This window comes from Diceros bicornis, chromosome 18 (assembly GCF_020826845.1).
Source record: "Diceros bicornis minor isolate mBicDic1 chromosome 18, mDicBic1.mat.cur, whole genome shotgun sequence".
In the NCBI taxonomy this organism is placed as follows: Eukaryota; Metazoa; Chordata; class Mammalia; order Perissodactyla; family Rhinocerotidae; genus Diceros; species Diceros bicornis.
The window spans coordinates 1,825,579-1,850,761 of record NC_080757.1 but is presented as its reverse complement, the minus strand read 5'-3'; the positions used below and the strand labels follow the sequence as shown (position 1 = coordinate 1,850,761).

The following is a 25,183-nucleotide window of genomic DNA, read 5'->3' as shown; positions in this document are numbered from 1 at the left end:
TATTATCATGACTGCTATAAAGATAATGTAGGATAGAGGTTACAATAGAAAAGGCACCAACAAGCCCACCTTATCGGAAGTTCTGTCTCTCTGGCCACATGCTCTGGATGGCCCTGCGATGAGTTACCAGACAATCATTTACAAGGGAAGTCTCCATTTGTAAAGGTATCTCCCTCTCTCTATTGAGAAGAGGGGGGATGACCTCATTTCTAGAGGCTTATCAATGTGGAAGGTGAGGCCTTAAATCTGCATAATAACCTTACTCTTGTTTACTGTGCTTTAGTGGTAATCTCCTGTAACTGACACCCCCACCCCCAACATCCTCCTTGTCTTTGGCTGGACATGGTATTTAAGACGAGAATTTCTGCTATTGTGTTGAGAAACGCAGTGTCCCTGCTTTCTCCCATGTTTACATGTTATTAAACTTGGTGTTTTCTCCTGCTAACCTGTCTTGTTAATTATTTGGCCAGCCATAAGAACCTTAAGGAAAAGGGCAGAGGGAGATTCTTCCTCTTCCCCCGACACCTGCGTGTGCTCACAGCTCTCTGCCAGCCGCACCCAGCTGGGCCAGCACGGCCTGCCTGGAGGGACAGGGCCAAACCCCACTGTCCACGGCCCGCAACACTGGCCTGCGAATGGGAGGGCTGAGCTGGGAGAGGTGAGTCCTTGGCAGCAAGGGCTAACGGGCCTGAGTCACTGGGCAGCAAAGGGCCTCAGCTGCCCAAAACACCTTTCCTGGGTGTGCACTTCCAACTAACTCCTGCCTTGTGCTGCCGGGAGAGCCTGCTCTCCTCTCCCTCCCTCCTCAGATCAGCTCCGCATCCAGACCACCTCCACCACCCCAGGCGCCCCTCCTGAGTTTCCCGCCACCCACTCTCCCAGGAAAGAGCACCCGTGGTTGGCAACAGATTTTCACATCCCGTGTTCCCCAGTGCTCCCTGGGACAGCCTTGGTGGGTGGGCTGCACAGACATCCACGTCGTGTGTGCAGGAAACGGAGGCCCAGAGACGTTAAGGAACCTGCTCCAAGTACCCGGACAGCGCCAGGACTAGAAGCCAGCTTCCAACGGCCGGCGCCGGGCTGCTTGTGGTTTATACTCCGTCACACGAGAACTAACTCCAAGTACTGCTCCTGCTGCTGCCACTACCACTACCCCCACCACTACTACAACTACCACTACTCCCACCACAACTACCACCACCACCACCACAACTACCACCACCACCACCACAACTACCACCACCACTACTACACCTACCACTACTCCCACCACAACTACCACCACCACTACTACACCTACCACCACCACCACCCCACCTCCCCACCAGCACCACCCGCACCTCCCCTACTATGGAACCAACAGGAACAGCAGGGTCCAGCCCGGTGCAGGCCCCTCTGGTAGGAGACCTCCTCCCACCTCAGAGACTTGTGGCTGGGGATGAGGCAGGTGGTGAGTCTGTCTTATAAATCAAGACCCCCAGGCTCAGAACGCCGAGCAACTTCCTAGGATGCGTGAGCAGGGAACATGACAACTCTCCCGTCTCCGCCCTCAGGCTTAGGCTGGGGGCCAGAGAAGACAGGAAGGGGTATTTATTCTCCACCAGGAGATGAAGGCTACAGCGTGTCAGGGCTTAGGGACGCTGTGGGGACCTCTGGGGACAAGGAGGGGAACCTCTGCAGACCCAAAGCTGGCTGGCTTGTTGTGGTCACCTCCTGCCAGGAAGGCCTCCAAGGTCAGCATCACCCCCTCTGCGCAGGGGCCTGGGGCTCCCTGGGCAGGTCCCAGTCCCCCGGGGCGCCAGGGTTCACCTCACACGGGGCTGGCCTTTGCCCCGGGGCTGCAGGAGGACAGGCCCTCTGCATGGTGGCTGCATGGCAGGGCCCCTCCACTGGAGTCAGATGGACTCAAATCACTTCTCTTTCTTATCAGGAGTGTGAGAAACTGGCTTATGAATTGGACCAGGCTGGCGACACAGATGCCCTGGGGAAACTGTTAAAATAAACCCCCAGGCCCTGCGTGCCTCTGCCGCCTCTGGAGTCTGAAGCCGCAGCCTGGGGTGCAGCAGGCCCCCGTGATTGTGTTGTTCAGGCAGACATTCACCCGTGAGCCCCGCTGACATCAGGCCAGAAGAGGTGCAGCGCCCCGGCCCCAGGTTGTCACCCACGAGAGCCCGGGGAACTTCCGCTGGGCCGGCCCATCCTGCCGTTAGAGCCACCTTCCTCTTCCTCACTTGGGCGCTGAGAAGCTGTTGCCCAAAGAGAGGAAGGGGCTTGGGTGAGGTCCCCAACAAATCTACCCCAGGGCTGGCAGGAGGACCCCAGCGGGTGCCAGGCCTCCAGGGAGAGACACCATGCGGACGCCCAGGGACACGCCGCCCAGTACCCACGTCCCAGCGCCCACCCTGCTGGCCGCCCACCGGGTCCTCTCACCCATATGCCTACGGCCACGTTCAGGGCAAAATACACGGTGATGACGATGATGTCGGCCACGCTCAGCCGCGGCCCGGGGGCGTGGGAGTCGCCGGTGGAGTTGTCCGCTGTCATCCTCCAGCAGGCGCCCGTGCGGAGTGAGAGGACTGAGGGCCCAACCAGGTCGGAAAGGGCTTCCTGGCAGGCAATAAATTGATCATTAAACCGAGCAGCCCAGTGACATCTCCAGCCCACGGTGTGGCTGCCTGCAGGGACACCGCTTCAAAGTGCCGCTCTGTCTCCTCCACCCCCCAGTGGGGGCAAATCCTGAGGGCAGGCGTGGGGGAGAGCTGGAGGGGTGGGGGGAGCCTCCTGAAACTCAGAGAAGGTTTGGGGAAAATAAAGGGAGTTTAGTGGATCCAAAGGCAACCAGCATAGTCCCAGAAAGAAAGGGCTCGGTTACCGAACAGGTGGCTTGATCTACATGGAATTCGTAGAAGCAGCGTGGAGGGTTGGGAGGAGATGCTGCCCCTCTGGGGACACCACCCTGAGGGCAGCAGAGCCCTCCTGCAGCCGTCAGGCTGTGAGTGGACCGAGAGGCACTGGGATGGCAACTCTGCATTATGTGGTTTATTCCAGCCACAACAGGCCTCGTCCCAGAAAGTCCCGTGTCAGACAATAAAGGCCTGTCACCAACAACTCTGCTCTCTTTTTCTAGACCAGTGAAATAGGCCCGAGCCCCTCAACCTGGCCATTCGTTTGAGGCCCACGGTCCTCCCAGGACCACGGAGGGACCCGATATCTAGAAGTGTCTGCGGGGGGCTGAGGGTCGTGCTTAGTTTATCTACACACTAGCTACCCCATATCACGCTCAGAGCAACCCCTCAGAGGAGGTGATGTCGCATCACAGCCAAGGAACAGATGAGGGAGGCTGAGCCATCGGCCTTTCCCAGCCATTTCAGGGGCAAGGCTGGGACTCAGCCCCAGATCTGACCCCAGATCCTCCCGGGGATGGCAGCGATGGCTCTGGTTCTCTGTCGAGTCCTTCCTGCCCAGAAGCTTGCTCGCTAATTAAATCAGTGTGCACAGCCAGGCGGGCGTTTCGGCGCCGTGGTCCGTGGCTCTGCAAAGCACTTGAAGTTTAACTGGACACGCAGCCCTCCCAGAGGTGTTAATGAGTGAGCGGCTGCCGCTGAAAACATGCTGGCCTGCAAAACCGACCGTGCCTATTACTTGGTAACCTGAGAAGCGGGGTTTAAAGATTAATCCTCTCACACACAGGACAAGGTAGAGGAGAAAAAAATTAAGTCACTGCTTATAGCAAACCCAGGAGGGCTCAGATTGCCCCCCAACCTCACCCGCCCCCCCCCCGATACACCCGCCTTCCCCCAACTAGACTCAGGCAGTGTTTACTCCTCACGCCACCGCCAGAAACGCATCCTAAATCAGATCACTTTGTAGCAGTCAGAAGGACCCTCCTGGACAATGTCCAGATTTATTAATCCTGTGTCCTAAAGATCAAGTACTTGAAAAAATAGTATTTGGTCCTCTCTCCGCTGCCTGAGAAGGAAATAAACCACCTAGAGACACACCCCCCACTGCAGATCGAAAGTCCTGAAGCTGTGAGAGGCTGGTTCTGCCCTGATGGACGGAAACAGGCAGAGGACACAAGGGAGAATACAATTTGCTTTCGTTTTAATTAATAGATTTTGTTTTTTCGGCAGTTTAGTTTTCAGGAAAATTGAGCAGAAAGGACAGAGTTCCTCTATACACCCTCACTACCCACCACCCAACCTGGCTCCCCCCCATCACATCACATCCTGCACCAGGGTGGGGCATTTGTTACAAGCGATGAAGCTGCATGCACACATCACGATCACAGAGCCCACAGGAGTCCGTGGTTTACATCAGGGTTCACTCTCGGGGCTGCACGTTCAACGGGTGTGACATACAGGTGTACCTCATTTTATTGTGCATGGCTTTATCACGCTTTGCAGATACTTCATTTTTTACAAATTAAAAGTTGTAGCAACCCGACATGGAGCGAGTCTATCTGCGCCATTTTTCCAACATTTTCAGCAATGGCCCACTTCATGTCTCTGTGTCACATTTTGGTAATTCTCGCAACATTTCAAACTTTTTCCCTATTATTATATTTGTTACGGCGATCTGTGATCAGTGATCTTTGGTGCTACTATTGTAATTATTTTGGGGCATCACCAGCCAGGACCACATAAGGGGCGAACTTAATCAACAAATGCTGTGTGTGTTCGGAGGACTCCACCGACCAGCCGTTTCCCCGTCTCTCTCCCTCTCCTCAGGCCTCCCTGTTCCAGAGACCCAACAGTATTGAAATCAGGCCAGTTAATCACTGTACGATGTCCTCTAAGTGACCAAGTGAGAGGAAGAGTCGCGTCTCTCTCCCTCTACATCAAAAGCTAGAAATGATTAAGCTTGGTGAGGTGTGCACAGTGATAACAAAATGGACTATCATGTGTCAGGGCTTCCGGAACGGAGTGAGGAGGCCATTAAGGACGTGAGGCTTGTGCACGTCCACCACGTCTCTGCCCAGATGGAATGTGACTTTTTGAACTGTGCCTCACACTCTTGTTATCTTGACCTTCCTTTAAGAAAAAACCGCTTACTCCTATAGAAAAATGCTTACTCCCATGCATCAGGACTCTTCTCCTTAGCGATGGCCTTGGCAGCTAATCAGGCGGAGCTGGAGAGTGACAGCTGCTGGCACTGATCTGCGTCTTGCAAAACAACCTGTGTGAGTTCTCTCTTTTTGTCTTTATTAACTCTTGCCTTCTTTGTCTTCTCCAGAGCACATTTTGGGTTTCTGCCTAAACTGCAATTCTAACTGCCCAAAGAAATGTTTATTGTTTAAATCCCTGTGATTTTGCCTCGGTCAACAGAAGAAAGCGTGACAAAAGCCGAGACAGGCCAAAAGCTAGGCCTCTTGCACATAACAGTCAGCCAAGCTGTGAATGCAAAGGAAGAGTTCTTGCAGGAAATTAAAAGTGCTACTCCAGTGAACACACGAACTATAAGAAAGTGAAACAGCCTTACTGCTGATATGGAGAAAATTGTAGTGGTTTGTTCTGGATAGAAGATCAAACCAGCCACAACATTCCCTTAAGTCAAAGCCTAATCCAGAGCAAGGCCCTAACTCTCCTATTCTCTGAAGGCTGAGAGAGGTGAGGAAGCTGCAGAAGAAAAGTTTGAAGCTAGCAGAGATGGGTGCACGAGGTTTAAGGAAAGAAGCCATCTCCATAATACAAAAGCGCAAGGTGAAGCAGCCAGTGCTGATGCAGAAGCTGCAGCAAGTTCTCCAGAAGATCCAGCTAAGATCACTAATAAAGGTGGCTACACTACAGAACAGATTTGCAGTGTCTTATACTGGAAGAAGATGCCATCCAGGACTTTCATAGCGAGACAGGAGAAGTCAATGCCTGGCTTCAAAGTTTCAAAGGACCAGCTGACTCTCGTTAGGGGCTAATGCAGCTGGTGACTTTAAGTTGAAGCCAACGCTCATTGACCATTCCAAAAATCCTAGGGCCCTTGAGGATTACGATAAAAATACTCTGCCTGTGCTCTATAAATGGAACAACAAAGCCTGGATGACAGCACATCTGTTTACAACATGGTTTACTGAATATTTTAAGCCCACTGTTGGAGACCTACCGCTCAGAAAAAAAGATTCCTTTCAAACTATTGCTGCTCATTGACAATGCACCTGGTCACCCAAGAGCTCTGATGGAGATGTACAAGAGATTGATGCTGTTGTCATGCCTGCTGACACAACACCCACTGTGCAGCCCATGGATCGAGGAGTAATCTCAGCTTCCGAGTCTTATTATTTAAGGAGTACATTTGGTAAGGCCGTAGCTGCCATAGAGAGTGATTCCTCTGATGGATCTGGGCAAAGTCAATTGAAAACCTCTGGAAAGGATTCATCATTCTAGATGCCATTAAGAACCTTCGTGATTCATGGGAAGAAGTCAAAATATCGACATTAACAGGAGTTTGGAAGAAGCTGATTCCAACCCTCATGGATGACTTTGAGGGGTTCAAGACTTCAGTGGAGGAAGTAACTACAGATGTGGTGGAAACAGCAAGAGAACTAGAATTAGAAGTGGAGCCTGAAGATGTGACTGTATTGCTGCAATCTCATAAAACTTTAACGGATGAGGAGTTGCTTCCTAGAGATGAGCAAAGAAAGTGGTTTTTTGAGATGGAATCTACTCCTGGTGAAGATGCTGTGAAGATTGTTGAAATGACAACAAAGGATTTAGAATATTACATACAATTAGTTGATAAAGCAGCGGCAGGGTTTGAGAGGACTGACTCCAATTTTGAAAGAAGTTCTACTGTGGGTAAAATGCTATCAAACAGCATCACATGCTACAGAGAAATCACTGATGAAAGGAAGAGTCAATCAATGCGGCAAACTTCATTGTTGCCTTGTTTTAAGAAATTACCACAGCCATTCTAATCTTCAGGAACCACCCAGTCAGCAGCCATCAACATTGAGGCAAGACCCTCCACCAGCAAAAAGATTGCAACTCTCTGAAGGCTCAGATGACAGTTAGCATTTTCTAGCAATAAAGTATTTTTAAATTAAAGTATGTACATGGTTTTTTAAGACATAACGCTATTGCACACTTATCAGACTACAGTATAGTGTAAACATAACTTATATGCACTGGGAAACCAAGAAATGTGTGTGACTCACTTTATTGGGACACTCGCTGTATTGCGGTGGTCGGGAACTGAACCCATGATATCTCCTAGGTGTGCCTGTATTTTTTCTGCCCCTTCTCTCTCTTCATTTTCTGGGATCCTATTTATGTATATGTTGGTAAACTTGATGGTATTCTACAGGTCTCTCAAGCTGTGTTCATATTTCTTCCTTCTTTTTTTCCACATTTTTTTATTGTGGTAAAATACACAATTTTTTTACTATCTTATTTTTAAGTGTACAGTACAGTGGTAATAGTAATGTTAATAATTATAATAATACTGTTGTGCATCCATCACCACTATCCAACTCCATATCTCTTCTCATCTTGTAAAACTGAAACTCTATAAGTATTAAACAAGAACTCCCCCATTCTCTCCTCTCACCAACCCTTGGCAACCACCATTCTACTTTCTGTCTATGATTTCGACTACTCTAAGTACCTCATGTACATAGAATCATACAGTATTTCTCTTTTGGAGACTGGCTTATTTCACTTAGCATAATGTCCTCAACGTTCATCTATGTTGTAGCATATGACAGAATTTCCTTCGTTTATAAGGCTGAATAAAACTCCACCGTGTGTAAATGCCACATTTTGCTTATCCATTGATGGACACCTGGGTTGCTTCCACATTTTAGCTATCACAAATAACGCTGCTATGAACATATTTGTACAATTATCTGTTTGATACCCTGCTTTCAATTCTTTTGGGTATATACCCAGAAGTGGAATTGCTGGGTCATATGGTAATTCTATTTTTAATTTTTTGAGGAACTACCATACTATTTTCAACAGCAGCTGTACCATTTTACAATCAATGGTGCACAAGTGTTCCAATTTCTCCACATCCTCACCAACACTTGTTATTTTCTGTTTATTTTTTTTTATAGTAACCATTCTAATGGGTGTGAAGTGGTATCTCATTGTAGCTTTGATTTGCATTTCCCTAATGATTAGTGGTGTTGAGCATCTTTTCATGTGCTTATTGGCCATTCGTATATCTTCTTTGGAAAAATACCTATTCAAGACCTTTGCCCATTTCTGAATTAGGTTGTTTGATTTCTTTGTTGTGGAGTTTTAGGAGTTCTCTATATATTCTGGATATTATCCCCTTATATATATTTGAATATATATAGTATAGTAGATATATAATGTATCCATAATATATATATATGATTTGCAAATATTTTCTCTCATTCTGTGGGTTGCCTTTTACTCTGTTGATATTGTCTTTTGATGCACAAAATTTTTAATTTTCATGAAGTCCAATTTATCTATTTTTTCTTTTGTTACCTGTGCCTTTGGTGTCATATCTAAGAAATCACTGCCATTGTGAAGCTTTTGCCCTGTTTCCTTCTAAAATTTTACTAATTACTAAAATTTCTTCTAAAAGTTTTAGTCTTGGGCCGGCCCCGTGGCTTAGCGGTTAAGTGCGTGCGCTCCACTGCTGGCGGCCCGGGTTCGGATCCCAGGCACGCACCGATGCACCACTTCTCTGGCCATGCTGAGGCCGCGTCCCACATACAGCAACTAGAAGGATGTGTAGCTATGACATACAACTAATCTACTGGGGCTTTGGGGGAAAAAATAAACAAATAAATAAAATTATAAAAATAAATAAATAAATAAAAGTTTTAGTCTTTCATTCAGGTTTTTGATCCATTTTGAGTTGATTTTGTACATGGTATTAGGGAAGGATCCACCTTTATTCTTTTACAAGTGGATATCCAATTTTCCCAGCACCATTTGTTTAAAAGACTGTCTTTTCCCCACTGAATAGTCTTGGCACCCTTGCCTAAAATCATTTGACCATATACACAAGGGTCTATTTCTGGGCTTTCTATTCTATTCCATTGATCTATATGCCTATCTTTATGCCAGTACCACACTGATACTGAAGCTTTGTGGTAAGTTTTGAAATCAGGAAGTGTGCGTCTTCCAGCTTTCTTCTTTTTCAAGATTGTTTTGGCTGTTCCAGGTCCCTTGAGATTCCATATGAATTTTAGGATGGGTTTTCCTATTTCCGCAAAAAATGTCATTGGGATTTTTAGAGATTTCGTTCAATCTGTAGATTGCTTTGGATAGTACTGACATTTTAACAACATTAATTCTTCCAATCCATGAACAAGGGATGTGTTCCCATTTATTTATGTCTTCTCTAATTTCTTTCAGCAATGTTTTGTAGTTTTCATCGCACAAGTCTTTCACCTCCTGGGTTAAAGTTAATTCCTAAGTATTTTATTCTTTTTGATGCTATTGTAAATGTAACTGTTTTCTTAATTTCTTTTTCAGATTGTTCATTGTTAGCACATAGAGATGCAACTGATTTTTGTCTGTTGACTTTGCATCCTACTATTTTCCTAAATTCATTTAATAGTTCTAAAAGTTGTTTTGTTTTTTTTTTTGTCTTTAGGGTTTTCTACATACAGTATCATATCACCTGCAAAAACAGATACTTTTACTTCTTTCCTTTTCCATTTGGATGCCCTTTCTTTCCTTCTTCCTTTTTCTTTCTCTCCCTCTCTTTTTTGGCCTAATGGCTCTGGCTAGTTCTTCCACTAGTATGTTGAATGGAAGTGGTGAAAGTGGACATTCCTGCCTTTCAGTCTTGCACCATTGAGTATGATGTTCACTGTGGGTTTTTCATATATGGTTTTATTATGTTCAGGTAGTTTCCTTCTATTCCTAGTTTTCAGAGTGTTTTCATTATGAAAGGGTTTTAGATTTGTCTAACACTTTTTCTGCATCATTTGAGATGACAATGTGTTTCTTCCTTTCATTCTATTAATATGGGGTATTACATTAATCAGTTTTGAACTGATCATGTTGAACCATCTTGCATTCCAGGCATAAATCTCACTTGGTTATAGCATACAATCCTTTTAATATGCTGCTGAATTTGTTTTTCTAGTATTTTGTTGATGATGTCCGCATCAATATTCAGAAGGGATATTGATCTGTAATTTTATTTTCTTTTAGTGTCTTTGTCTGTCTTTGGTATCAGGGTAATGCTGGCCTCACAGAATGAGTTTGAGAGTGTTCCTTCCTCTTCCGTTTTTTTGAAAAGTATGACAAGGATTGTGTTAGTTTTTCTTCTTTAAATGTGTGATGGAATTCACCAGTGAAGGGAATCAGGTCCTGGGCTTTTCTTTGTTGGGAGATGTTTGATTACTGATTCAATCTCCTTGCTAGTTATAGGTCTACTCAGATTTTCTATTTCTTCGTGATTTAGTCTTGGTAGGTTTTGTGTTTCTAGGAATTTGTCCCTTTCGTCTAGGTTACCCAATTTGTTGGCATACAATTATTTGCAGTACTCTCTGATAATTCTTTTTATTTATTTAGAATCAGTATTAACGTCCCCACTTTCTTTTATGATTTCAGTAATTTGAGCCTTCTCTCTTTTTTTCTTAGTCCTTAGCTAAAGGTTTGTCAATTTTGTTGATCTTTTCAAAGAACCAACTTTTGGTTTCATTGAGTTTCTCTATTGCTTTTCTATTTTTTATATCTCTGCTCTAATCATTATTTCCTTCCTTCTGCTGGCTTTGGGTTTAGTTTGTTTTTTTTCTAGTTCCTTAAGTTGTAAAGTTAGGTTGTTGATTTGAGATTTTTTTTTTTTACATGTAAGAGTTTATAGGTATAAATTTCCCCCTTAGCACTGCATTCACTGTGTCCCATAAGTTTTGGTATGTTGCATTTTCATTTTTATTCATCTCTAAGTATCTTCCTATTTCCCTTGTGATTTTTTTCTTTGATTAATTGGCTAAGAGTGTATTGGTTAATTGCCACACGTGGGGTGTTGAAATATCCCATTGTTATTGTAGAACTATCTATTTCTCCCTTTAATTCTGTCTGGTTTTGCTTCATATATTTTAATGGTCTGTTATTAGACATGTAAATATTCATAACTGTTACGTCTTCTTGTTGTGTTGAACTTATTAACATATAATGTCCTTTGTTGTCTCTTATGGCAATTTCTGTTTTAAAGTCTATTTTTTCTGATATTATTTTAGCCACCCCTGCTCTCTTTTGGTTGCTATTTGCATGGAATATCTTGTTCCATCCCTTCACTTTCAATCTGTTTGTGTCTTTGGATCTAAAATGAGTCTTTTGTAGACAGTATATAGTTGAATTGTTTGTGTTTTAATCCATTCTGCCAATCTTTGTCTTGTAATTGGAAAGTTTAATCCATTTACATTTAAAGCAATTATTGATAAGGAAGGACTTCTGTCATTGTGCTATCAGTTTTTCTATCTGCCATATAGCTTTTTTGTTCCTCATTTCCTGCATTACTGTCTTCTTTTGTGCTCAGTTGATTTTTTGTAGTGAAATCTTTAAACTCACTTCCTACTTCCTTTGGCATATATTCTACAGCTATTTTCTTTGTATTTACCATCGGGATTATATTCAACATCCTAAGGTTATAACACTCTAATTTGAATTTACACCAGCTTAACTTCAATAACATACAAAAATTCTGCTTCTTTAACAGAGCCGTCTCCACCCCTTTGAGTTGTTATCACAAAATTAAATATTTATACACTGTGCTCCCAAAATCATAAACTACTAATTCTTTTAAATGCATTAGGCTCTTAAATTATGCAGAGAAGAAACAGTAGAGTTATAGACCAATGTTATAATAATACTAGCTTTTAGACTAATAACTGTTTTTTCTTAAAAAATGTCTCTTACATCATGTAGAAAACAAAAAGTGGAGTTAGAAACCATTGTTACAGTGATAGTAGCTTTTATAATTACCCATGTATTTACTTTTATTGAGATCTTTATTTCTCCGTACACCCTTGAGTTACCATCTAGTATCCCTTTATTTCATCCTGCAAAACTCCCTTGAGCATTTCTTGCAGGACAGGTCTAGTGGTAATGAACTGCCTCAGCTTTTGTTTATATGGGAATGTCTTAATTTCTCCCTCACCTTTGAAGAACAGTGTTGCCGGATATAGGATTCTTGGTTGACCATTTTTTTCTTTTACCACTTTGAATGTTTCAGTCCACTGCCTTCTGGCCTCCAAAGTTTCTGATGAAAAATCTACTGATAATCTTATCGAGGATCCCTTGTATGTGGCAAGTTACTTTTCTCTTGCTGCTTTCAAGATTCTCTCTGTCTGGCTTTTGACAGTTTGATTATCATGTGTCTTGGTGTGGGTCTCCTTGAGTTCATCTTACTTGCAGTTTACTGAGCTTCTTGGATGTTTACATTCATGTCTTTCATCAAATTTGTGAAGTTTTCAGCCATTATTTACTCAAATATTCTGTCTCTTTCTCTCTTCTCTTTCTAGAACAACTAATGTTGTTTTCGTAGTAGGTAGCCAACCTGAAACTTTTAGGCACAAATATTACCACCCAAAGACTTGGCAGGCAGGTTGGCCACTCAACAGTGTTCAGATTCAGATCAAGGCTCACAAGTGAGCCAAGCCAAGGCCTTCAAGGAATGCCTAGATGTCCTTCCAGCTCTGCCATATAACCCATGTCAAAGGAGGGAGCCGTTAGTCAGAATACATTTGAAACAATTGGAAAGAGCATGGGCTCGGAAGCAGGAAGCTTCATTCTGAATCCTAGCTTGATTAGTCATCACTTCAAGGTGGAGCCTTGGAGGTAACACACAAATTATGAGGACCAAATTAATCCTGGCACACAGTAGTGGCTGAAGTGGTGGTTTGTTATGCATGCATTCATTCATTCACGCCCCTCAGTAACATCGTCCCATGTTCTTGATGCCCCCTTGAAAGCATTTCCAACCCACATTTGTCTGTCCAGAGTGATGACATCACAATAACCAAAATTGGAAACTATTAGCTTTTTTGCTGTTAAAGAATTTCTAGGTTCATCTCCCCATTTCTGGCTAAGTGGAGACAGTAGTTTGGAGGGTCAACAGGACTTCTCTGGCTGAGGAAAAGCCTGCCACACACAAAAACCTGGTAACCATGGTTTTCTCTGGAAGAGGAAGTGGGTGGTGAAGGGCCTGGGTGGAAGGGAGACCTCCTTTTCTGTGTTCTTTGGCCCTCAGAACCTCACAGTGCTCCCACGTGCTCCCACCACACAGCAGAGCCCAATCTCCTATATTTGCCCCTCAAGGGTCTCTATCCTGCACCCCCTTCTCCAGCTTCAGCCACATCGGGCTCTGATGTGACACTCCACACATCTGCATCGTCACACCTCAGAGCCTTTGCTTGTGCTGTTTCTTCTCCTTACTCTCCGCCTACTATCTTTCCTGATCCTCACACGGAACAGCTACTCCTTCTCCGTGCCCCTCAACTCTCTGCTAAGATCTACGGCCACCAGGTGCCTGGGTCTCAACCCCCAGCAGGTAGTGGGTTCTTTCAGGTGTTCATCCTCACATCCCTCCAGATCTAGCACAGAGATTTCCTCCCAGTCTTGTGGATTTGAAGAGTCCTAGCTTTACCACAAGTTCATTACCCAGAGGAAAACACTCCCATTACACATTTTTTTCATTTACCTCTCTTCTGTAAATTTGGTTTTTCTTCATGAAGGATAACACATTAAGGAAAACCATGCAGATCAAACCTCACTGGACACAGTCACTAAGAGGAAACTTCGTACTGAATGAGCTCAGTGATGAGACAGTATCAAAAGGGCCAAAGATGGCAAAAATTCAAACACAGCAAAGTCTGGAGATATGAGACTCGCTGTGATGCTTCTTCAGCCCATTTCGGAGAATTAATGTGAGGGTCCTGATGGGCAAAGGCTGGCTCCTCTCAGGTGACACCTGTCCCCAAGGCTCTTTTTCCAAATGTGGCAACTGGTGGAGGATGACAATCTGCTGCTGACCAGAGCTGCTCTGGCCAAAGCAGCTGTCAGCGTGATATTTCCTAAACCCGCTTGTGAAGATCTTACATTCCCACTTCTAGGAACAGGTTTTCAAAAAGCAAGGGCATGTTTTCAAAGTAGACGGCTCTGTCGTTAACTGGATTAGAACACCTGGTTGGGGGCGTGCTTTTCTCTGAAACTCGGTTTCCTCAGAAGTAAACTGTGGTGGGCCCTGGAGGGGGACTGGGCACTGCTGGGCGCGGTGAGTGCAGAGGGGACGTGCAGGAGGCCAGCTAGTACCCAGGGCGGCCACTGGAAGTGGAGCTCTCAGTGCTTCTGCACATGCGGGCCCCCAGCCTGCTCCGGGCAGGCTTCCAAGCTGCTCTCGGGGGAGTGCCAGGAAACCCTGACATGACAAACAGCAAGTGACGAATCTTAATCTGTGCTAAATCAGCTGCTATTTTATTCCCGATTCTAACAGACAGGCAGAAAGTAAAGGGTTTAGGTTTTTGGAAGAAAAAGTAATTTTTTTCTGTCTGAGAAAGTCTTAATTTTTTCCTCCATGAATTGGATGGGACTGCCACCAGGTGACCTAAGAGGAAAGACACATTGGAATAACTCACAGGACCCCAGTGTTCCAGTCTGATGAACTCTAAGGTACAAGTTTGGAGTTCTGAACTCTGAACTCTAAGACGGACTATACTTTAGACGCCTGACATGGACTAGGGTCACATCACTTGCCCTTTGTGCCCCCCTCCAGCATCTTATTCCCCAGAGCAGGCAGTAGTGCATCTTGTTTCAAGAGTGGCTGTGCTGAGGAACAGGGAGCAGAACAAAGTTGCGCCAAGGTTCAGGCAGCAGCTCCCGCCAACTCGCTGGCCTGCCCCCCACAGCTCACAGCCTGGGATTCAGACGCCCCTACCGCAAACAACCACACGTCAGGAACGTGCGGGGTCCTGGACAGACAGAACAGGGGACTCACATCCCGAAGAGGTGACTGGACCCTCCCGAAAAGCTGCACAAGAGAAAACTTAACAAGCTGATAACCGTTCCCACATCCAGAGCACGCATATTCAGCTTTCATTTTACTTTAGTTATAAAACAAATGCCCGACACAAGGTTTTAAAAAAGCACACAAACACAGGACGTTTTTATTCCTCCTTCTGTTACAGAAAATAAATAAGGTCACATACTCCGCACGCTTGTCTATAGAAGCATTTCTAGCAATGTCACGCACTGGATTCCACAGCAGAATCTTTCTGGCGTTTCAACTGCGCCCATCATACAGATTGTTTATTGCTTCACTTTCAAGCACTTGGGCTCCAGCGACTTTGGACAAAGGCTGTTTGTGAGCCTAAAAATCTTATTCTAAGTTACACGCTAAATAAACTAAAAACAACCGGGTCTTAGCTTATTTTAAGAGGAGAATCTAGTTTTTCTTTTATAAAAATTGCCCAACAAACTCACAAACACCCAAATCGACACAGAAAGTTGGTCTATCTCCACAGGAACTGAGAAGGAAAAGGAACGAGGCGCACACGGCCCCTGGAAGCGCAGGCGCTCAGGGAGAAGCCTCCCGGCACTCGCTCTGACGTTTCCGGCTGGGCCCTCGGAGCTTGGGTGAGCTGCTCAGTCGTCCAAGCCGATGTTTCTGAAAAGGTAGGACATGGACTCCCCGTTGTGAATCCGACGGATGGCCTCTGAAAGGATCATGCTGATATCCACAGTCTTAATTTTGGGGCACTGGAGCTTCTGGATTTCGTGTGGAATTGTATTGGTAACCACCACCTACGAAACAAGACAAAACCACCAAAAGCATCATAAAACCAAGTAGCTCCCTGGCTTGATGTGACAATCTGACATATTCTCAAATCTCTGAGGAGGACAGCGGGTCTACGGTACCTGCAACAACGCTTTCAGTCCATGTGAATGCTAGCTGGGTTTCGTAGGCTATGATTTGATAACCCTACACCCATTAGGACAGCTACAGGCAAAAAGACAGGTAATAACAAGTGTTGGCGAGGATGTGCAGAAACTGGAACCCTCGTGCACTGCTGGTGGGAATGTAAAATGGCACCGCTGCTCTGGAAAACAGTCTGGCAGTTCCTCAAGTTTAAACATAGGGTTACCATATGACCCAGCAATTCTACTCCTAGGTATATACCTGAGAAATGAAAACGTATGTCCATACCAAAGCTTGTACACAAATGTTCATAACAGCATTATCACAATAGTCAAAACGTAGAAGCAATCCAGATTTCCATCATCTTACAAATGGAGATATAAAGTGTGGTGTCTAGCCATACAATGAAATATTCAGCAATAAAACGGAATGAAGTACTGATGCATGCCACAACACGGATGAACCAGGAACACCATATGCTAAGGGAAAGAGGCCAGACATAAAAGATCAATATTGTCTGATTCTATTGATACGAAATGCCCACATTAGGTAGATTTATAGAGACAGAAGGCAGATTAGTGGTTGCCAGGGGCTGAGTGGATTGAGAAGAAATGGGGAGTAACTGCTAAAAGGCAGAAGGTTTCTTTTTGGGGGATAAAAGTGTTCTAAAAGTGATTGTGGTGATGGTTGCACAACTCTTTGAATATACTAAAAACCACTGAAGTATATATTTTAAATGGGTGAATTGTATGGTATGTGAATTATATCTCAAAGCTGTTATTTTAGGATGTTGAGATTTGATGAAAATCAAAAAAGGAGAAAACAAGCACTTTTCAACAGTTACAAATGGGGAAAATAAAAATACTCAGGCTTCTTAAAAAAACACGGATTGGGAATAATTTTTTTATTATTATTTATAACATATACTCCCTACTTCTAAAATAAGCCCCAAGACAGCTTATAAGAAAGAGGCACACGCACACTGAGATGCTGAAACAGAGATGGACGATCAGGAATCATTCAGAACCAGTGCCAGGGCCACGGAAACCTACCTAACGTAACGACTGTGCCCATCATCTGGTATCTGATCTTCCTGGTAACGTTACAGCAAAACGGAAACATGAAGGGTTATATGAGTCTCATGACCTGTAAAAGAACAGTTCCCAAAAAATACCTTCCCACTGGTATCAGACAGAATTTTGCGCCATTCACACAGAATCAATGTGAAGGGTGACCCTGGGCGGCCCCACCCGGGGTCACCCTGCACTCCATGCCCAGCGCCTCCTGAATGCACCACATGGGGACCTCGGGGGTCAGCTTTTCTCACTAAATAACCACTCTCACTGGGGAATAAATTTGGAAAATTTATTCTAACCACTTTTTAAAAATAACAGCATTACTGAGATATAATTCATATACCATACAATTCAACTATTGAATGTGTACAATTCAATGGTTTTTAGAATATTCAGAGTTGTGTTGAATATCTCCCCAAAAAGAAACCCTACACCACTTAGGCTGTCACTCCTCATGTCACCCTTCCCCAAACCCCTGGCAACCACGAGTCTACTGTCTCTACAGATGTCTATTCTCCACATTTCATTTAACTAGCTTTAATTAAAAAAAAAAAAAAAAGAAAAAAGAAAAACACTTCAAATCTTGATTTATCAACCCCAAGCACTATCTACTGGCTCCTACTCTGAAAGACAAGAAATCAGCCTCTCTCCACTTCTCCCACCTTCCACCTCCTAACTGTCGATTCTGCCATGACTTTGACATCGTTTATAACTTTATAATCTGTTGTGTGACTACACTTTAAGTTTATATGAAAATCCTTAGCTTACTAAGCAGAGTGAACCCAGGAACCCGATTCAGCCCTTAGTTACTCACCCAACTCCCCGTGATGAGTATCAGTGACAGAGCTGACGCAAGGCATCCACAGGGCAGCCTCTACTCAGGAGCTCCTGCGGCTGGACTCACGCCTGCCTCTGCTGCTCTCCAAAGCCCACTCTGCTCTAAGAGGCCTGGCTCCAGCAGTCTCTGCCACCTGCCTCTGGTGTGCTCTTTCTTTTTTTTTTTTTTGTGAGGAAGATCAGCCCTGAGCTAATATCCATGCCAATCCTCCTCTTTTTGCTGAGGAAGACTGGTCCTGAGCTAACATCTGTGCCCATCTTCCTCCACTTTATATGGGATGCCGCCACAGCATGGCCTGACAAGCGGTGCGTCGGTGCACGCCCAGGATCCGAACCCGGGCCGCCAGCAGCGGAGCGTGCGCACTTAACCGCTACGCCACGGGGCCGGCCCCTGGTGTGCTCTTTCTAACCTGCCCACACACAGCACCCTCGAGAAGCCCGCCTAGTGCCACGTGGACAGACTGGTGAGAGCCGCCTTGGGCCTGAAGTCTTCTTGCTTTACTTAATACGTGAGCTCTACGTCGTCACTTCTGCCTCCTTGAATGCTTTTAACGTTATTCCTGGTTCTTAGTACGTTTATGACCAGCTCAGTGAGGAGGCTGGACTGACCTCAGCACACAGGTCTGGCTTTCTGCCTGGGCCAAGACATCTTGAACCCATCAAAGCTGATCAACACGGGGCCAGGCTCAAGGATGTCTACCACTGAAGAGTAAAAACGCGGGACTCAGAAAAGTAAAAGCAGTTGGACTAATCTAAGATTCAACACCCAGGAATATACAGGGGACAGCACTTCCACTTCTTAAGAGATAATAAAAATGTGGTTTATACAATCAAACCCCCAGCTGCCTAGCTGGCCTGTGGAATGAGGGGGCTGGACAAAGCACGGTGAGTAACCCTGGACAGCCTCGCTCAGCCACACTGGGAACTGTAGGCAGCTTAGGAAAACTGTCCTGTTTGCCTTCCTCTCCCAATTTCGTTCCACGAGTGTCTGTACCAGGGAGAGAGCTGGGCTTTGGCATCAGGCAAACTAAGGTCTGAACCCAAATGCTCAGCCTAGTAGCTGTCTGATCTTAAGAAGTCACTCAACTTTTCTGGTGCACAACTTCTCGTCTCTAAAAGGGGCACTGACACGGACCCTGCGGGCCGTGCTGGAGCCCCGGGCGGGGCCGACAGAGACGGTGTACTCCATTGATGAGAGTTACTAAAACTAGTGACCAGCACCAGGGGCAAAAGACAGAGGCTTACAGTCAACGAAACGCAAACATAACCCATGTTTTCAGTCCACTTTTCACTAGAAAACAGCTCATTCTTCTACCTATTCTCTGTAACCACAGATCAGGAGGCGCCGAAGAGGCAGAGCAGGCGCACCCGCACTCGCCTGGCTCTGTTACCTCGTCAATGGCAGATTCTTCAATCAGTCGGGGAGCATCTGAAGATAATAAGCCATGAGTCGCCATCACGAAGATCTTATATGCACCTCTTTCCTTCAAGGTCTCTGCCGCAGCAAGAAAGCTGTCAACATCATCGATAATGTCATCCTGTCAAGTTACAGATTGAGCAAAAGGTACATGAACACTTTTGCAAAGGTGGGTTTAGACAACTAGGAAAGAGAGAGGGTCTAATTCTACTATGACAAACTTGCTGTCCCATTTTAATGTGTCCCGACGGCCTGGTCATGGGGCCTGTCACCGTGCTCCCGCCGCACTCCCTCCAGGCCTCTCCCAGCAGGCCTCCTCCTGCACGGCACCTGCCATGTACAGGCTGTCTATCCACCACACTCAGGGCCCCTGGGGTCTCCATATCTATACCCTACTGTTCAGAGCCGTGCCCTCACCACGCAGGGGCTCCAGAGATGTTCGCTGAATGTTTTTTTTTTTAATTCATAGTAAAACTGTTAGAAGATGCTTTTGATTCTGGGCAGTTCTTTCCTCTTTTCTTGTTACTCTTCCTTATTTTCAAAATTTTTTCTACTGGACATATGGGAAATATGCTTTTTACATATGTATTCATAATGGGAAAAACAATAATATTATTTTTAACAAAATGCCCAGTCCAGTGGTTTCTAATCTATGGATCACAGATTCCCAATGTGAGATAAGAGAAAAATATATATATTAGTGTCTGCCCCTAGCCCCTGGCACTGAGCTCCTAAACCCTTGGAATTTCCTAAGTGATAAGAATACTAGGAGCATCTTTGGTTCTGAGGTGACTCTGGGGGGACTCCTGGATGGTTTGTGGATGGGGGCTGGTCACCAGAAAGACCAAGCCATGATGAGAAGCTTAGAATTGTTAGCCCCACGGCCCCATCCTCCAGAGAGGGGAGAGGAGTTGGAAACGGAATTAATGATTGATCATGCCCACATAAGGAAGCCTCCATAAACCCCAATAACAGGGGGTTCGGAGAGCTTCCAGGTGGGTGAGCACATCCACACCAGGAGGGTGGTGCACCCCAGCTCCACGGGGACAGAAACTCCTGCACTCGGGACCCTCCCAGACCTCACCCTGTGTGTCTCTTCATCTGGCTGTTCATCCGTATCCTTTATCATCTCCTTTAATAAGCTGATAAACGTGTTTCCCTGAGTTCTGTGAGCCGCTCTAGCAAATTAATCAAACCCGAGGAGGGGGGCGCGGGAACCCCTGACTTGCAGCTAAATTGTAGAGAAGTTGTGGGGGACCTAGAGGCCTACTACTTGTGACTGGCATCTGAAGTGGGGGTGGTCTTGTGAGACGGAGCCCTTAGCCTGTGGGATCCAACACCATCTCTGGGTAGGTCGTGTCAGAATTGAGTTAAATTGTAGGACATCAGCTAGTGTCACAGAGAATTGCTTGGTGTGAGGAAAACTCCACCCATCTGGCGACCAGCAGTGCAGTGTCTGTGTGAGAGTAAAGGAGACTCAGAGGCAGAGACTCAGAGGCAGGAACGTGAGTCTTGCCATCACACGCAGCCCACCAAGGTCATTTTAAACCCACTGGGGTATCAAGCATTGTCTAGAGTTAAATAAATATTTATGTATTCATTTTATACACATACATTACTCTTTTCAAATGTATACTGATATTACTATGATCAAAGAAAAAAATACATATATATTACTTTAAAAGTGCTACTGGTAAAATGGCACAGCCACTCTGAAAAATAGTTTGACAGGTTCTTATAAAACTAAACTAGCAATTACCACGCAACCCAACAATTGCACTTTTGGTCATTTATCCCATAAAAATTAAAACTCTGTTCACACAAAAACCCACACACAAATGTGCATAATAGCAATGTTATTTCTAATAGCAGAAAATTGGAAACAATCCAAATGTCTTTCAACAGGTGAGTGGTTAAACTGTGGCACCTACATACATGGACCACTGCTCAGCAATAAAAGGATGAACTATAATATACATGACAATCTGCAGGGCTCTCCAGGGAATCGTGCTAAGTGAAAAAACCAATCTCAAAGGTGACATACTACATATTCCACTTGTATTACTTTCCTGAAAGTAATTATAGAGACAGGGGACAGATCAGTGACTGCCACGAGTCAGGGACCAGGTAGGGAGAAGATGGGGTGGCTACAAAGGGTAGCACGAGGGAGCTTTGTGGCAATGGACTAGTTCCGTCTCTTGACTGCAGTGGTGGTTACACAAAGCCACACACGTGGTAAGACTGCATATACCTACACCAGACACAACACTGGTGCTGTCTGAAGCAGCTCGTGGATCATGGCAATGAATTTCTGGATTATGTTATGGCACCACGGTTAAGCAAGGAGGAGGAAGGTAGGTAAAGAGTACACAAGACCTCCTTGTACTTTTTTTTTTCTTGGCTACTTCCTATGAATCTATAATGACTTCAACATAAAAAGGTTTTCTTTCCTTTAAATGCAGATGCAGTAGAAAGGGGAAAAAGTGCAAATGAATTATAGCATCTTGTCACTACAGATTTTGCTAGTTAAGGAACAAATTAGTGGACAGCTATTACCTTGTAGGATGGCATCAGAGATTTCCTAACTTGAAAAAGGGGCAAACAAAATTACAAGCCCTGAGGAGAGTGTGGGGTCCCCAGCAGGGAAGCTTGAAAACCAGTGCAACCGCTTTGGGAGCAATTTGGCACCACCTAGTAATGTTGGGAACGGGCATACCTTCAGACCCACAACTCCACTCCCAGGCACCTAGCAAGTCCTCCATGAATGCACCAGAAAATAGGTGCAAGAATGTTCCAAGCAGCATTATTTGGAAATTAAAAAAACCTGTATGTTCAATGCCTGGAGAACAGATACACAAAAGTTGTGTAACAGTTATACCATGGAACACCATACAGCAGTGAAAACATACAACTACATGTTACTACCTGGAGAAACCTCAAAACAGTGTGGAACAAAAAGTCACCAAGTACACAAAGACTTTATTACATAAACATCAAAAATGAGTAAAACAAAACAATATAGTGTTAGGGACACATGCACTCATGGCGGACTGTAATGACAGGCAAGGGCATGAATGACGACCTTCAGGCTAGTGACAGCCTCGGGGGGAGAGAAGGGAGACCAGGGAAAAGCCCCGAGGTGGTCTCGAGGCTGCTCTACAACATTCTGTGCCAAGCTGAGCGGTGAGTCCCCACATGTTCATCTGACTCCTCTTTAAAATACGTGGCACTAAAGGGACTCCTTTTGTGCACCGGTTTTGTGAAGTGTGAGAGGATGTGTGTTTAAACAGTTATAATCAATTCTGTACCCTACTTTGATCATAAAACAATTTCCCATGTTATGACAAACAGTTATACAATATTTAACTAATTAGTTACAATTTGTTAATAAACTAATGATAATTTTCAATTTTTGGACTAAAGTAAAGATTTAGCACAAGGCACCAATTTAAATGAGACTTACCTGGCCATACCACTATCCCCACATAATTAACAAATAAGTCGACAGAATAACAGTGGTATATATGACAACTAATAATAATAAAAGAGGTCTACATACCACAATGATGGCGATCCTTCCTCCCACATCGCCAACAACTGTGATTGGGGGCTTTTCTTTAGGAATCAGCACTGGTCAAATAAAACACACATACACACAAGTTTATATATTAAAAAGTAAACCAAAGCCTTTAAAAAGGCTCTGATAAACATCTCATGACAAAAAGACTCAAGAAACCAGGAACAGAAGGGAACTTCCTCAACCTGATAAAGGGCAATTAGGAAAAACCCACAGCTCACGACATACTTAATGAAAGACTGAAAACTCCCCCTAAGATCAGGAACACGACAAGGATGTCCGCTTTCACCACTGCTATTCAACACTGCACTGGATGTGCTAGCCAGGACAATTAGGAAGAAAAAGAAAGAAAAGGCATCCAGAATGGATAGGAAGAAGTAAAACTATCTCTATTAGCAAATGACATGATCCTACATATAGAAAATACTAAAGAATCCACAAAAAAACCACTAAAGTTAATGCATGAATTCACCAAAGTTGCAAGAGGCAAGATCGACACACAAAAATCACTTGTGTTTCTACACACCAGCAATGAACAATCGGAAGAAGAAATAAAGAAAACAACTCCATTTATGCAAGCATCAAAAAGAATCAAATACCTAGGAATAAATTTAACCAAGGAGGTGAAAGACTTGCACACCAAAAACTACAAAACACTGCTAAAGAAACTAAAGAAAACATAAACAAATGGAAAGACATCCCATGTTCATGGACTGCAAGACTTAATACTGTTAAGACGGCAATTCCACCCAAAGCGATCTCCAGATTCAATGCAATCGCTATCAGAATACAAACTGCTTTTTTTTGCAGAAATGAATTGATCCTAAAATTCATATGGAAATAGAAAGGAGCCCAAATAGCCAAAACAATCTTGAAAAAGAAGAACAAAGTTGGAAGACTCACACTTCCCTATTTCTAAACTTATTACAAAGCTATATTAATCAAAACAACGCAGAACTGGCATAAAGACAGAGACACAGCTCAATGGATTAGAATTGAGAGTCTAGAAATAAACCCAAACATTTATGGGCAGCTGATTTTTCTCCTTAGCTTTATTGAGACGTAACTGACATATAACGCAGTGTAAGTTTAAGATGTACAATGTGATGAACTGATACATGTATATATTGCAAAATGATTACCACAATAAGATTAGTTAATACATCCGTCACCTCACATGATTACAATTTTTTTGTGGTTAGGACATTAAGATCGACTCTCTCAGCAACTTTCAAGTACATAATACAGTATTGTTAGTTATAGTCACCATGCTGTACATCAGATCCCCAAAAGTCATTTATCTTCTAACTGAAAGTTTGTCCCTTTGACCTACATCTCCCCATTTCCTCCACCCCTTAGCCCCTGGCAACCACCACTCTACTCTCTGTTTCTATGAGTGTGGCTTTTTTTTTTAGATTCCACATATAAGTGAGATCATACAGTATCTACCTTTCTCTGACTTATCTCACTTAGCATAATGCCCTCAAGGTCCATCCATGTTGTCACAAAAGGCAGGATTTCCTTTTTTTTTTATATCTTAATAATATTCCATTGTGTCTGTGTATAAAATTATTTTGTTTTATACATTTTATCCACTCATCCATCAATGGACACTTACAATTGATTTTTGACAAGAATGTCAAGACTATTCCATGAAAGAAAAGTCTTTTTAACAAATGGTGCTGGGAAAACTAGATACCCATATACAAACATCAACTCAAAATGAGTCAAAGATCTAAAAATAAGAGCTAAAACTATAAAACTCTAAGTAGAAAACACAGGAGGTAAATCTTCATGACTTTGGATTTGGCACAGGATTCTTAGATACAACACCAAACAAATTAAAAAAATAGATAAATTGGATTTCATCAAAATTAAAACCGTTTGTGCATCAAAGGACGCTATCAAGAAAGTTAAAAGACAGCCTACAGAATGGGAGAAAATATCTGTAGATCATACATCTGATAAGAGTCTAGTGTTCATAATATATAATATATAAACAACTTTTACAACTCAAAAATAAAAAGACAAACAACCTAATTTAAAAATGGGCAAAGGATTTGAACAGACATTTCCCCAAAGAAGATATACAAATGGCCAACAAGCACATGAACAGATGTTCAACATCATTAACCATCAAGGAAATGCAAATCAAAACTACAATGAACTGGGCGGGCCTGATGGAGTAGTGGTTAAGTTCACGCGCTCGATGGCCCAGGGTTTGTGGGTTCGGACCCCGGGCACGGACCTACACATTGCTCATCAAGCCATGCTGTGGCGGCGTCCCACATACAAAATAGAGTAAGGTGGGCACAGATGTTAGCTCAGGGACAGTCTTCCTCCAGCAAAAAGAGGAAGACTGGCAACAGATGTTGGCTCAGGGCCAATCTTCCTCACCAAGGGGAAAAAAAATACCTACAATGAACTACTACT

At 44.1% G+C, this 25,183-nt stretch overlaps 1 protein-coding gene across 6 annotated transcripts in view; it reads right to left on the bottom strand.

Annotated features, from left to right (window-relative positions):
- Positions 1–15,568: 15,568 nt before the first annotated feature.
- The window catches only part of PRPSAP2 (phosphoribosyl pyrophosphate synthetase associated protein 2), a 50,271-nt gene continuing 40,656 nt past the window's right edge, over positions 15,569–25,183 (bottom strand). For 5 of the 6 annotated variants that reach the window (XM_058559562.1, XM_058559565.1, XM_058559564.1 and 2 more), the window contains 3 exons: positions 22,733–22,803; positions 19,148–19,294; positions 15,569–15,728 (listed from right to left, as the gene is read on the bottom strand). In XM_058559562.1, the coding sequence (XP_058415545.1) occupies positions 15,570–15,728; positions 19,148–19,294; positions 22,733–22,803 (377 nt within the window). In that variant the 3' untranslated portion in view covers position 15,569. Of the gene's footprint in view, positions 15,729–15,842; positions 15,925–19,147; positions 19,295–22,732; positions 22,804–25,183 lie in introns of those variants that run through there. The other variant, XM_058559567.1, reaches the window with a different exon arrangement.